Raw genomic sequence first — 13,274 nt, forward strand, 5'->3', positions numbered from 1 at the left:
CTTAAAGAGACAGGCCTCCTGCGGAGGGATCCCCCTCCCCTGGGACCTTGGTGGGGGCAGGGAAGGCTGCCGCCCCCTAGCGCTGCCAGGCTCCCTGAGGCGAGAACCGGGGCCGGGTGGGCTCAGCCTGACAGCCTCGGGCTTCTCCCTCCTGCAGAGGGACCAGAGGAAGGCTTGGGGGCGTGAGCGTGTGTGAGTGTGTTGTAGATGTGTTTCGGAACGAGAATAATGTCATGAGAACGGGAACTGGCGACTAGGTGGCGGGGAACGTCCAGTAGTTGAAGGTTTGGGGCCCCCCAGGAGCGCTGCCTATGCAGAGTTCTCTAAAAGGGAGGCTTCTGAACCTGTTTTTCCCCGGGTTCAGCCAAGCCTTTCCCGGACGCGGCTCGACTCCCCTGAAAAGTGGAAGCAGGAGCTGAGGAAACCTGAGGCTAGAGTGAGGTCCAGACGCCTTGGGCGAGACCCCGGAGCGCAGAGGGCGCGTTGGGAAAGTGAACTCCAAGCCCTCCGCTCGCCCCACGCATTTCCTCAAGTTTCTGTCGCCGCGGGAGGGTCAGAGGCTGGTCCAGGCCGGACCCCTGTGTGTGCTTGGCTAGCCCCCCCCCCCCGCTTTAGTCGCGGAGTTCGATTCACCCCGGAGCCCGCACCTCCAGCGAGGAGGCGGAAAGCAGAGGCGGACGGCCGTCTCCTGTCCCTGTCCCCGCGCGCCGCGACCGTCCCCGCGGCCTCTCTTGCCAGCACCGCTCCTCCTCCCTCCTACGATTTGCCAGTGAGCGCGACTGCCGCCCGCGCCCAGAGAAGCCGCCGGGGCCAAAACTGCAATTTGCTCTCCAATGGATGAAGCCGGAGCTCAGCACTGCTCCCCTGCAGGAGACACACCCACTGCCACCAGCGTCGGAAAGAGGAGTATACCCTGCTCCAACTACCAGTCAGCAACTAGTAAAGCCCAAGCTCAAGGCACCTGTATTTAAATGAGCAGGAGCTTTGGGAAGAAAGGGAGGAAATGCCCCTCCCCCCCAGTCTGCTGCACCCTGAAATCCAGCTCCTAAGGGAGCCTGAAATGTCCGCAGATATGGTCCCCGACTCCTGATGGGTCAGGGCTAAAGAGTAACCTCTCCAGTCCTCGCATCCTTCTTTCCAGGAGTTAGATAGCATTCCGCTAACCAGAGGAATATTTTAAAGCTCACTTTAAGCCACGCCACGGCGAGGCTGTTGTTGAAAGCGTCATCTGCGGAACTCGGCTAGCCAGGTTTAAGTACTGCTCTGAACTCGCTGTCCAGGAGATCATCCTTTTCTTGTAAGACAACTTACTAACATTTCTGTGATTCAGTTCTCTTCATCCGTGGAGTGGAAATAACAATAACTACCCCTGTGGGTTCTGAGGAAGAAATAAGGAGACATATATACCCAGGACAGTGAATGTGTGGCACTTGCTTCATGCAAATGTTTATTGTCTGATTTTGAGTGTCAGAGGGATCCTGAGAAACGCCCCGGGGTAGTTATTTCACAAAGGGAGAAGAGAGAGGAAGGAAGAGGAGAGAGAGAGAAGGAAGAGGACAAAGTCGGGGTTCCATCTACGATAGTTCCTGCTCCCAACACACCTGAGTTGCATATACATCACTGGTCCTCTTGGGTGGTCAGGTCTAACGGGTCCAAGCTATTTCCTCGAGGTCATGTTTAGGCTTCCAGATCAGTGACCTGGACTGACCTGGGCTGGCTTGCAGAGGTCAGGGAAGCCAGAGACATGGGTTTAAACCGGGTGGGGTAGATGGGGTGGGAATGACTGAACTTCGCATTTCCCGAGGCAAGGGGCTCTGTGCTGAATAAGTGCTCTTCTAGGATTCCCTTGCTAATCTAACCCAGAAGCAGTTCCTATTCACCAACGTGCGGTGAAAACACGAAGGTCATGGACCTTGTCTGAGACACACTGCTTGTATTAGCGCCATTCCAGCCACTATTTTGGTAAGCCTGGTTAGGTACTGGATGCTATGCTAGAACCACTCTTTCTTTCTTTTCTTTACTTTCTTTCTCCCCCCCCCACTCCCCCTTCTTTCTTTTTTCCCCTGTCTTCTTCCCAAACAGGGTTTCTCTGTGTAGCCCTGGCAGTCTAGAACTCTCTGCCTCTGCCTCTGCCTCGAGTGCTAGGATTAGAGGCTTGTGCCGGCGTGGCATGCACAGTGTTGGGGCTACTCTTATCCCAGAATGAAATTGCAGTCCTTCAACCCCTCAACATATTTAAGTACTCATAAGGTGGGCAGGTCTTTCCCTGTGGCGTGGCCATTCTGTTAAATGAATGACACATTCAGACATCTTCTTTCCACCTATACCAGCCTCTCAGATCTGTTCGGGTCTGGCATTATTTGTTTACATGGGTTTCCTTGGCTCTTAGTGATTAATTTCTAACCCACTCCTTCCACCATCCCTAAGATACACTTACACACGAAGGGACTGGAGTGGGGGTAGGGGACGTGTGGTTAGGAGCCAGGGAGGAGGAGGTGGGGGAGTGTTGAAAAGGAAACGGAACATCAGGCCACAGGGCTGCTTTCCCCCCTGAAATCATCTCTCTTTCCCCCAACTCTGGACTCATTCTGGGCCCTCCTTGTAAGGTTTGGGGAGGGGAGAGGCTGAGGGGGAGCCCTACTCAGAGACAGCTCAAAACCTTTGTCAACAAGAAGAAACTCAGGAGGCTGCGTTTTGGAGCTGCTGTGGGAGGCCCGTGGGAGTATTATCTACAAAAAGGAACAAGGAGAGAGAGCAGAGATGATCAGAGCAAGGAAAAAACTGCTCAAGACACAAAAGATGGAGAAAGCTCTCCTCCCAACCCCAGAGCGCAGGCGGAGTAAGATGCTGTATGCAGGGGGGTGGGAACAGGTGGCTGTCGAGGAACAAGGCCCAGGGGCTCCTCCTCTCTGCCCACTCTCTGAACCTTTCAGGAGGTCCCTGGCCCAATGGAGCCTGGCGCCTGGCTCTCGGCCAATGCTGCTCTGGTATGGTGGGTAAGTCTGGAATCAGCCAGCTCTGGGCTGTGTCGCAGGGGTCTCTTTGTTTGTAACATGATCCTCATAAAGACTGTTGTAAAGGCTAAGTCAGTAAAGTGCTTGCCTTGCCTGCATGAAGTGCTGGATTCCACCCTCGGGACCACATCACATACACTGGATATGGTGGACCAGGTCTGTAATCCCAACACTTGTGGAGGCGGGAGGATCAAAATAGCTCCTCCTCCTCCTCCCATAAATAGAGAGTTTGAGGGGCATCTTGGGCTCCATGAGACCTCTTCTCAAAAGAAAGAAAAAAAAAGGCTAGTTATATAGGTGATGCCGTATAAGGTATAAATAAGGTGCAGGTATGCAGTTGGTGCTGAGACCATGAACACCAACTCAGGGTAAGGCCCGGTGGAAGGATTCCCATCCACACTGGAAGTCCTTGAGACTCGAGTTCTTAGCCACTTTTGGATTGATTTCAGAGCACTCTTCTTAAATGGAAGGTCTCGAAAAAACAAAAACAAAAAACAAAAAGAAAGAAAGAAAGAAAGAAAGAAAGAAAGAAAGAAAGAAAGAAAGGAAAAAAGAAAAAAGAGTGGAAGTAGAATATAGTTAGCTTAAAACACGGAATCCTGGCGGGTACGTGATTTGGATAGAGAAACCCAATACAGAACACACGACTTAAGCAGAGGAACCAAAATGAGCAACTAGAGTTGGCCAGGCTGACAGCAATTTGCTCCTGTCACGTCCTGAGAACGTCCTTCAATTAACAGCCTAGACAGGTAGTCTGCTGCTGGCTTATAGAATGCGGAGGAAGACAGCCCTTGACTGCAGCCCCCCAGAGTGGCAGGAGCCTGTGAAGGAGTACCAGACCCCCAATGAATCTCGTCTCCCCAAACTCTGTGCTCTGCATCAGCCAAAAGGTCTGTTTAAAACCTGGTAGAGAGAGCCTCAGTCGGATTAAGTTGAAGAGACATAGGAGATCTAAGGTTTGCTTAAGGATCTGGAGTGGGTGGCATTTGCTCTGGCTTTTATGATGGCAGTGAAGGGGCGGGTGGGCAGAGCCGTTGTGCTTACAGTGGTGGGTGAGTTCCTCTATCCAGAAACATCTTCAGATAGGCTTTCCTCCTTACCATGAAATTCCCTCACCATCCACACGGTAATAACACTTTGACTTTCCCATGAGGACTTCTGACCTGAGAGTCACTCCTGCAGCCAGGAGCCAGGGGTGACTGTCCCTGAGCTCAGCTCTGCCTCCAGCCTGCCCCACCCATACAACCCTGAGGCTGGGCCAGGTTGTGCTGTCCTGGCAAGGAGGGCAAAGGCAAAGGAGACCAGAGCCCACCCTGCTGGAGGGATGCGCAGGGTAGACGATAATGGACAGTGATGTTTCTGACTTCTTTTGGGTTAAGCAAGTCTGAAGAGTTAGAGGCAGGGACGCCTCTGTCATAGGCTTTTTAGTAAGGGAGGGAGACAGGAGCAGAGGGTCCGTAGGTAAGCAGGCTTTGTGTTTGCCATAGGCCAGCTGAGGCTCCCAGCGTGCTGTTCGGCAGCACCTGGCTCAGTATGCCTAAAGCACTCACAACCATGCCGGCCTAACAACTTCAGGACTGGCTCAGAGATGTTTTACTACGGCTCAGTGCTCCGAGGGCAGCTACCAAGCTGTGAAACAGAGTAAGAAACCAGTCTGGAGTCTCTCTACTTGAGTCTGCTGGCTGCTAGGCAAGGTTTTGCTGGTTGGGGAGAAAAGGTGAAGAAGCCATTTGCCTTGTGTTCTTATCTCAGTGGGGTGCCTAGAACCTATAAATACCACATGCAGGTACCCATGTGCCCAAGTGGCTACAGCCAGAAGCTGTAAAATAATCAAGTTTCTGTAAAATGATCAGTAGCTCCCACAAGCCGCTGGGTGCATGGTAATGAACAGCAGCCTCCCAACAGGCCACTGTAGACACCTGTTCCTCTCAGGGAGCAGGCTGCCACCCATACAACCGCATGGAGGGAGGGAGGGAGGGGGGGCTGCTCCATATAAAGCACACAAATCAAACCCTCCCTTTGTTGATCAGGTGAGTTTCCCATAAACCACTTTTCTGATGGCTGTGCATCTCGGATATTCTAGTTCACGTCTAAGCCCAAGATTGTTTACCCTGCTCCCCACACATATTTACAAGACTGCCAACTCACACAAGAACACCCACGGGTCTAGCCTGGGCAAGGCTTTCTCTCCCCTGTCACAGCGATGTCCTAGCCTTCATCCAACATTACACCTGCTTGTCTCAGCTGTCTCCCATCCTCCTCCTCTCTACCACTGAGCCTCAACTCCAGCCCCTTGAACCAATCAGTTTATCAGCTACTTGGGACTCTGGGGTTGTGTATGTGTGTGTGTGTGTGTGTTGTTGTTGTTTTGCAAACAGAATGGAGGTCAGAGGTCAACCTCAGGTGTTGTTCCTCAGGTTCCTTGGTTTCTGAGACAAGGTCTCTCATTAGCCTGGCCCTCATCAAGTAAGCGAGGCCGGTTAGCCAGTGAGTCCCAGGGGTCTGCCTGTGTCTTCCTCAACTCTCTCCCATCCAGCAATGGGTGCTGGGGATGAAATACAGATCCTTAGTCCTACAGGACAAGCATTTCACTGAAGTACCGCCCACCTCTGCAAGCATTTGCTTTGTTAAAGCATAGCTTAAACAAACAATTCAGAGATATGATAGAAAGTAAGCTACTCTGGGTGGTTGGTCCCATCTAAGAAGGTGTTCTGGTCTCTAAGATAGTTCTGGACATCTCTGTAAATAAGGATGAAGAATGCAAGCCCAGCACCCCCCCCCCCCTCCAGGAGAGCCTGCCCAAACATCTTTTACCTATCGGTACATAGTATTCCACTGTATGAACGTGACGTAAAGAGGTTAACAGGTGCCTGGTGGTAGATGCCAGTGTTGGTTTTCTATTTATGAGCATTGCTAAAACAAACACTGAATGACACAGTAATCATTCCCACTTGTGAGTTACATCTGTAGGACAAGTGACAAGAAACACAACTGCCACATCTATGGGTTCTTCATAGACTTCCTTCCTGAGACAACTTACTGCTGGGTAGCCCATGCAGACATCAAACTTGCAACCCTCCTGCTTTAGCCTTCCAAGTGTTGGGACTAAGGGCATGTGCCACTGTGACCAGCTGATATCACTATGGGTGATAGTGGTCCAGATGTGCACACTCACCACGAATGTGTGTGCACATGTACACCCTCACCACTAATATGTGTGCAGATTTACACACACCACTAACGTGTGTGAGTGCTTGTACAGTGGTTGAGCTGTTAGTGAAGGAGAGATAAAGACAACTGAAACAGGCTGTGTGCAGGCTCACGCTTTTATTCCCAACACTCAGGAGGCAAAGGCAGGCAGATCTCTACGAATTCAAACCCACCAAGGGTTTATATAGTGAGTTCCACTCAGAGTTTGAGCCAAAACCCAAGATGAATGCCGCTGAGGTGTAGCGCCTAAGGCTGACCTCTGGCTTCCACATGTGCGGATGCGTATGAGCAAACACACAAATCTAATTCCCACCCCCAAACCCACAAACGCCTACATGTTTTAAGTTTAGATTTTGGTTATTTATTGTTTTTGAGACAGGTCTCACTATCAAGCCGGGGCTAGTCTTGAGGTGGCCTTTCTTGGGGTGGGCAGAAGCTGTCAGGCAAAGTGGGACTTTCTGGGTTTAAGAACTCAGTTGTGTCACGCGATGTTGTCCTGGACGCCGTCATGTGATGTTTTGCTGAAAACAGACCTTTGAGAGGGTGTGTGATGTTCAGAAAGACTATAAATGGAACCCCTCACAACGGTGAGAGGATGCTCTTGAATTGCTATGCTATGTTTCACTTCTTCGCTGGTCTTTACTTTGTAGAGAGAACTTCTCAGGGTGTTATGGCTGCTTCCGCTGACTCATGCTGATTCAGCAGAGCCTTGCTGTTTCTGCTGGATCGTCCTGCAGCTTCATGTTTGGTGTTTGCTATTGACCTGGACTGCGGGTACCCTGAGAGACTTCTAAGCAGGTCCCCAGCTCCCTTTTCCTATTAACCTCCCCCCCCCACACACCTTCTGGTTGATGGGTTAGGTGGGAGGTTGAAGTGTTTACGAACCCTAAATAAAGTAGGTTTTGAGAAAGATCTAAGCTTAGAGGTCTTCTGTACCCTCAGACCCAGGGCCTCACTATGTATCTGCTTGACAACTTTGACCTTTGGCTCCCTCCCTGCGCCTCCTGAGCACCGCCATGTGACAGTGAAATGTGGTCAGGCTTCTTACTCCTTTCTTTGGTTTTGGTTTTTCGAGACAGGGTCTCCGAGTGGCTCTGGCTGTCTTGGAACTCACTATGGCCTTGAACTCATGAAAACCCCAGCTGCCTCTGCCTCTCGGTAGTGGGATTAAAGGAATAACTAACATTCCCAGCTTTTATGCTTTTTCTTCAAATCAAAGTCAGTAGGTTAAAAAGCAAAGGTGATCAGGAAAAAACAAAACAAAACAAAACCCAAGCTGTGTAAATGTATGTATAACTACCAGTTATACAAAAGGAAAAAAAATAGTTATTTTCATGTTCGTCCTTTAAAAAAAGTTGAGTGGGTAGGGGAGTGGGGGTGAGGGTATGGGGGACTTTTGGGATAGCATTGGAAATGTAAATGAAGAAATTACCTAATAAAAAAAAAAGAGAAAAAAAATCTCAGGAAAAAAAAAGTTCTAGAATGTCTCAGGAGGTAGCTCCATCATTAAGTACAAACATTACGTCTGATTCCCAAAATTGAAGTGAAAATTCCAGGTATGGTTGGTCACACTTGAAATCCAAGCCCTGGGAAGATAAGGATGGACAGAGTCCCTGGGCCTCACTGGCCGGTGACCCTAACCTCCTCCCAGGTCAGGGAGAGACAACAAGGTGGTGGGCGGGCAGGTGGGAGACTGCAGAGATGGCTCAGAGGTTAGGAGAGCCCTGCTCTTGCAGAGGGAGGACTGGAGTGTGTTTTCTAGCACTCACACTGGGCAACTCAACACTGTTGACTCCAGCTGCAGGTGGGATGAGTCTGATGCCCCCTGCTGGCCTTCTAGAACAACCACATGCACACACACAAATAAATGAAGTCTAAACACCTCATTTAAAAAACAAAGAGGTTTTGTTTGTTTGTTTTTACCACATATCCTTTTGGTTAGGAGGGGGTTTGGTGCTAGGGTCTAAACTCAGGGCTTTGCTTATGACAGGACATTCTATTACAACTGAGTCTTGTAACTAAAACACTGCCTCCCCCCCCCCCCCTTTTTTTTTTTTTTTTTTTTTTTTTCGAGACAGGGTTTCTCTGTATAGCCCTGGCTGTCCTGGAACTCACTTTGTAGACCAGGCTGGCCTCGAACTCAGAAATTCGCCTGCCTCTGCCTCCCGAGTGCTGGGATTGAAGGCGTGCGCCACCATGCCCGGCTCTGCCTCCCTTTTAAAGTCTTTGAGGAAGGGTCTCATTGCTTAGTCCTACTGGCATAGAACTCACTCTGTGAGACAGGCTAGCCTTGAACTTTTGGTGACCAGCTTCCCAAGAGCATGGATTATAAACAGTCAACCATATATCAGCCAGCACATATATATATATATATATATATATGTGTGTGTGTGTGTGTGTGTGTGTGTGTGTGTGTACACATATGTATATAGTGTATATATGCATATAGAATGTATGTTATGCAGTGTGTCTATCTACATACTGTGTATGTATATGTATGTGTCTAGTATATGTGATATGCATATAGTGTATTGTGTGGTATGTGTGGAACATGCAGGTATGTGTGTACACATATGTCAAAGGTTCATGGCAGAAGTGATTGTCTATCGGCTTTCACCTTGTTTTCCACCACATGGGCACAGGAGCTGTGGAGCCAGGAGAGGGCATCCGTTTCTCTGGAGCTGGAATTGCAGGGGTTGTGAACCAACCAACATGGGTGCTCTGAAGAGGCAAGTGGTCCTAGCCACTGAGCCACACCTCTGGCACTTCCACCTTGTTTTTTTTTTGAGACAGGGTCTCTCACTGAACTTGGCCTGCTGACTGGCTAGAATCCAGGGCCAGGAAAATCCTGGGACCATCTGTCAGTGCCTCCCCAGCTCTGGGGTTCCAGATCTGCACTGTCTGGCTGGGGATCTGAACCGGTGCCGGGCCGATCAACTTGCAGAGCAACTTTGCCAACAGCCGTTTCTCCATATTTTTTTTTTTTCCAAAAGGTTATGAGTAGGCCCAGGGGCATGTCTGTACTCTGAGCGCCTCAGGAGGCCGAGGTGAGCACAGCACAAGCTTGAGGTCTACCAGGGCAGCGCAGGAAGACTCTTGTCTCAAAAGGAAAACTTAAGAGCGAGCTGAAGGTACATTTTAATGCTAGACACTTGCTTACCCGTGTGTCCTTGGATTTAACCCCTAGGCTAAAATATAAACCAAAACGGTAAAATTTCAATGTGGCTAAAGAGTAGGGCCCCAGACAACGTGATCTCTTTTTAAAATGATAAAAGGGGGAGACAAAAAAAAAAAAAAGAGGGATGCTCTCTTAGCCCTTCAGGGTCACTTCAGCGTCTGGGCTCCTGTCAAGGTAGGACAATTCATCAGGAAAGGTAGAGCCCCTGAGCTCCTTCCAGAGGCCCTTGGTGCTCAGCCCCTTGGAAAGAGGCCTCCGCACACTGTGACTGCGGCCTTATTGGGTACAACCCACTATCAGTCAGTGTCAGTCAGTCCCTCTCCTTTCCTTCTCCCCCGGGGCAGCCGCACTTGGGGCTTGGGAGAGAATATCCGCAGGGAAGAAGTGCTGTTGCCACCTGGTAGACACTGGTGGGGAAGGAGGACGCCTGGCGCCAGCACCACCTGCTACATGAGCTCAAAGACACGGTTACACTCACTACCCGTCCGTCACTACCCTTCAAGGGACAGGGAACTGGGGAGACGGGCACACTATGACCTTCAGCTGCCTGGGGGAGAGGTGGGCAGCTGTGGTGCTCCTCACGTGCTGAGCGCTCCTCCCCACCAGGAACAGCTGCGCTTGCTTACCCCGCCTTCCACTGTCTAATTTGGTTCTAAAACAAGGCAGCAGCCGACAGAGGAGCTGGGATCAGACACCTTCATCTAAGCACAGAACAGGCTGCCCAAGTGACTTCTACCCATGAGGCCTAGAGAGAAGGCGCTAAGGAGTCACGTGATGCACTAACTTTTATTTATTCACTTATAAAGATGACCGCAACAAGGGTGCCGAGTAACACCTTAGATTAACACTAATTATATTATATAAAATTGGTTCATAACAGGATTCAGGAAAGGGAGGGACAACAACAACAAAAATCTCCAAACACTGAAACAAAGTAAAACATTTTTTCTTTTAAAAAACTTAAAATGTTACTTTCCCATAGATTTCCTTAGGCCGGGTTTCAGCCTAAGGTAAGAGGAAACAAGGCTTTGGGCATTTGGAAGAAACTGCAGGTTAAGGTACGGTGCCAAGTGTGGGATGAAAAGCCTGACTTGATGTCAGCTCTCAGGCACATTCCAGACAGAGGCAGGTTCTCAGATGCTCCTGTGCTCTGTTTCATGAACTAACGCAAATTTCCCTTTTCTGGCTGACCCAGTAGTGTATAAAACCCCTCATTTCTACTCCCGCTCAGTCAACTGGTGGGAACCTGGCAGGCACCTGTGGCATCTGCTCGAATGGACTGGAGACTGGACTAGCCGACATTCTTCCTCCCAGAGCCTCTGCGGTAAGCAGCTGGAGGTGAGGTGCGCTGAGAAGAAGGCTGCTCACCTTTGGGAAAACTGGCAATAGTTTCCCTGGTTCCTGGTGAAAACGACCAACCAGAGTCAGTCCATATCACTAGGAGAGGCCAAGGGAAAACAGTTTTCATTAAAAAAAAAAAGGAAGAGTAGAAATTAAAAATATTTAGGATGGCCCAAAGAGATATGCATAAATTTCTTTTTGTTATTAAATCTAAGTATACATTTCCTAAAGTCCAGTTATTAGGTTGAACTGGATGGGAGAGAAGAGAGGCCAACTGGAATTCCCCTCAAGAGTTCGCAGCTTCAGCCTGAGAGGCCCTTGGTTTGCGCTGTGGGAGCCCCTTTTTGAACGAAGGCTTGGGTGGGCTAGGCTCTGAGATGGCTCCAGTTCCATTGGTCCCTGCAGAGTAAGGGCGACTCCGCTCGCCAGCGTTTCCTGGGGCTTGTGGTGGAACACCCTGATACCTGGGCCCGGAAGAATACCATGAGTTGTTTCTATAGCGGCCCACACTGTCATGGCGCCCTGGGTTTGAGGGGTCTGTGGTCTTTTGGCTTTGTGCCCGGTAGCCTTGTCCTCCTCTCCTGTTGCCTGGAAATACCTACAGTGAAGAGAAACAATGCAACGTTCAGGGGGCTCTGTCATGGTCATGCCTGGTTCATTTATGTTTGGTTTATAGCAGTGTTCTGATAGCAAAACCGTGCTTGGGATCAGCTCTATCAGCCAGTCCAGCCTGTCACTTGATCATAATTAGAGCACCTTTACTGATCTCTCCTGGCCTCTCATGCCTAGCTCTTCTCAGGAGTTTCCGTCTCTTTAGATGCCCACAGGAAGAAAGGAAACACAGAAGGAAAGTTACAAGCTCAAAGTCAGATAAGTACCATATCACATGTCTGCAGAGCAGTCCTAAGCCACCAGGGAAGAATGTGCGTACAGCGCAATAAAAGCACACGGTCTGCTGTGCTGCTTGTTATGCTATGAGCTGCAGATTACACCACACTGTGGCCAAGGATAGCACACCTCTCTCATTCCAACCCAGCAAGCTTACAGGACTGGCTTTTTTGTCTTCCAGTTCCAATGCTCTTAGTTCTGAAGACTTATGTACAGCTTTCGACGGCTCTTGTGTTTATTTATCCTTCAAACCAAGGAAAAGAGACTGGATCTCTCTGCTGCTTTCTAGACTTTTCTCTTAGCCCTGGCGGGTTCACTTTTTCTTTCCATTTAGGATTCTCAAGTCCTGCAGCTTTCAGATACACAGTGGTGAACTTGCTACCTGGACTACCCTGAGATGGGTGCACAACTCCCAGTGTGACTAATTACCACACAATACAACCCACAACAAACTGCTAACAAACCAAAGTCAGCTGTCTGGGGCAACGGGAAGTCTCAGTCCGCTGATGGTTTACAATACCATCTCAAACGATTTCTTAGGAACTGAGACAGGATGGATGAAAAAAAGAGTCATGGAGAAAGCCAACTCGGGTCACTCTTCCATGGCACGCTCAGGGCCAGTTTACCTCTCGATGAGCCTGGCAGGGCCGGTCACTGGAGTTCGTCATGGCTGCAGAGGCCTCTCTTGGGGCACAGTTTCTCTTGTTAGCACCTGGGAGGCTGGGGACAGAGGCATCAGGGGAGGAAGAAGCAGCAGAGCCATCACTTGGGCCACTCAAGGACACAGGTGCCACCAAGCTGCATCGAGAGCGGGTTGAGTAGCTGTTCTTTGGATGTGACACTGAAACAGAAACATGTGGACTATGTTGTGATCCTATGATGTTTCACGATGAGCAATTAAGGAAAAGAACTGTTTGCGGGATGTCCCGGTGTGTAAAAGGCTGCACAAGCCTGGCCACATGGGCTGTAAGGTCCAGAACCCGTGTGCAGTGGGAACAGAATCTGCTTCACCAAGTTCTTAAACCCCACTGCTTTGTAAAACATTCCTAGAAAGAGGAGTACAGATTAAACCACACGCCCCCCCCAACCCCCCCAGGGTCTCAGCATATCCTTTACCTAAACTCCTGGTTGTAGACTAAACCCTGGGAATGACAGGAAGGGCCGTATGTTCCAAGGGAACAGTCCCGAAGGACAGACTTTGCAAAGCAAAAACAATGTAAACAATCAAATCTCTGCTAAATCCTTTTTAAATGCAATGATGTAAGGGTACAAGAGTCAGACCAGTTAAGTAGAACTAGAACTTGTGAAGCCTGGTAGTGACGTAAGGTGACAATAGTTATATAAATAGAACTACATATAAATATATTTATATGGTTATATAAATAGTGCTTGTCTTTGCAGCAACCATGTCTTTCCAAGTTTCTTTCTGCTAAAATAGCCCCAAATTCAATAAACCAATATAACCAAAAATTCTTATTATTTTCAATTCAAAATGTTGCCAGATATCAATGGTTTAAAGCCTTCCTCGGATGTCCTCTTGGCTTGAAGCCTGGCCTGTGATGGGTTAACAGTCAGCACTCTGAGGCCACCCTTTCACTCTTTTGTGTTGTGGTACAGTGGAGCAAGCACCATTTATAGCCCCA

At 49.4% G+C, this 13,274-nt stretch overlaps 1 protein-coding gene across 1 annotated transcript in view; it reads right to left on the bottom strand.

The window, feature by feature from the left end:
- Positions 1-10,177: 10,177 nt before the first annotated feature.
- Positions 10,178-13,274, bottom strand: part of Spats2 (spermatogenesis associated serine rich 2) — a 78,340-nt gene continuing 75,243 nt past the window's right edge. The window contains exons 12-13 of the mRNA XM_021183323.2: positions 12,258-12,472; positions 10,178-11,341 (exon numbers count right to left, since the gene is read on the bottom strand). Coding sequence (XP_021038982.1) covers positions 11,030-11,341; positions 12,258-12,472 — 527 coding nt within the window. The 3' untranslated portion in view covers positions 10,178-11,029. The remainder of the gene's footprint in view (positions 11,342-12,257; positions 12,473-13,274) is intronic.

This window comes from Mus caroli, unplaced genomic scaffold, assembly GCF_978045245.1.
Source record: "Mus caroli unplaced genomic scaffold, Mus_caroli_1 scaffold_16, whole genome shotgun sequence".
Lineage (NCBI taxonomy): Eukaryota > Metazoa > Chordata > Mammalia > Rodentia > Muridae > Mus > Mus caroli.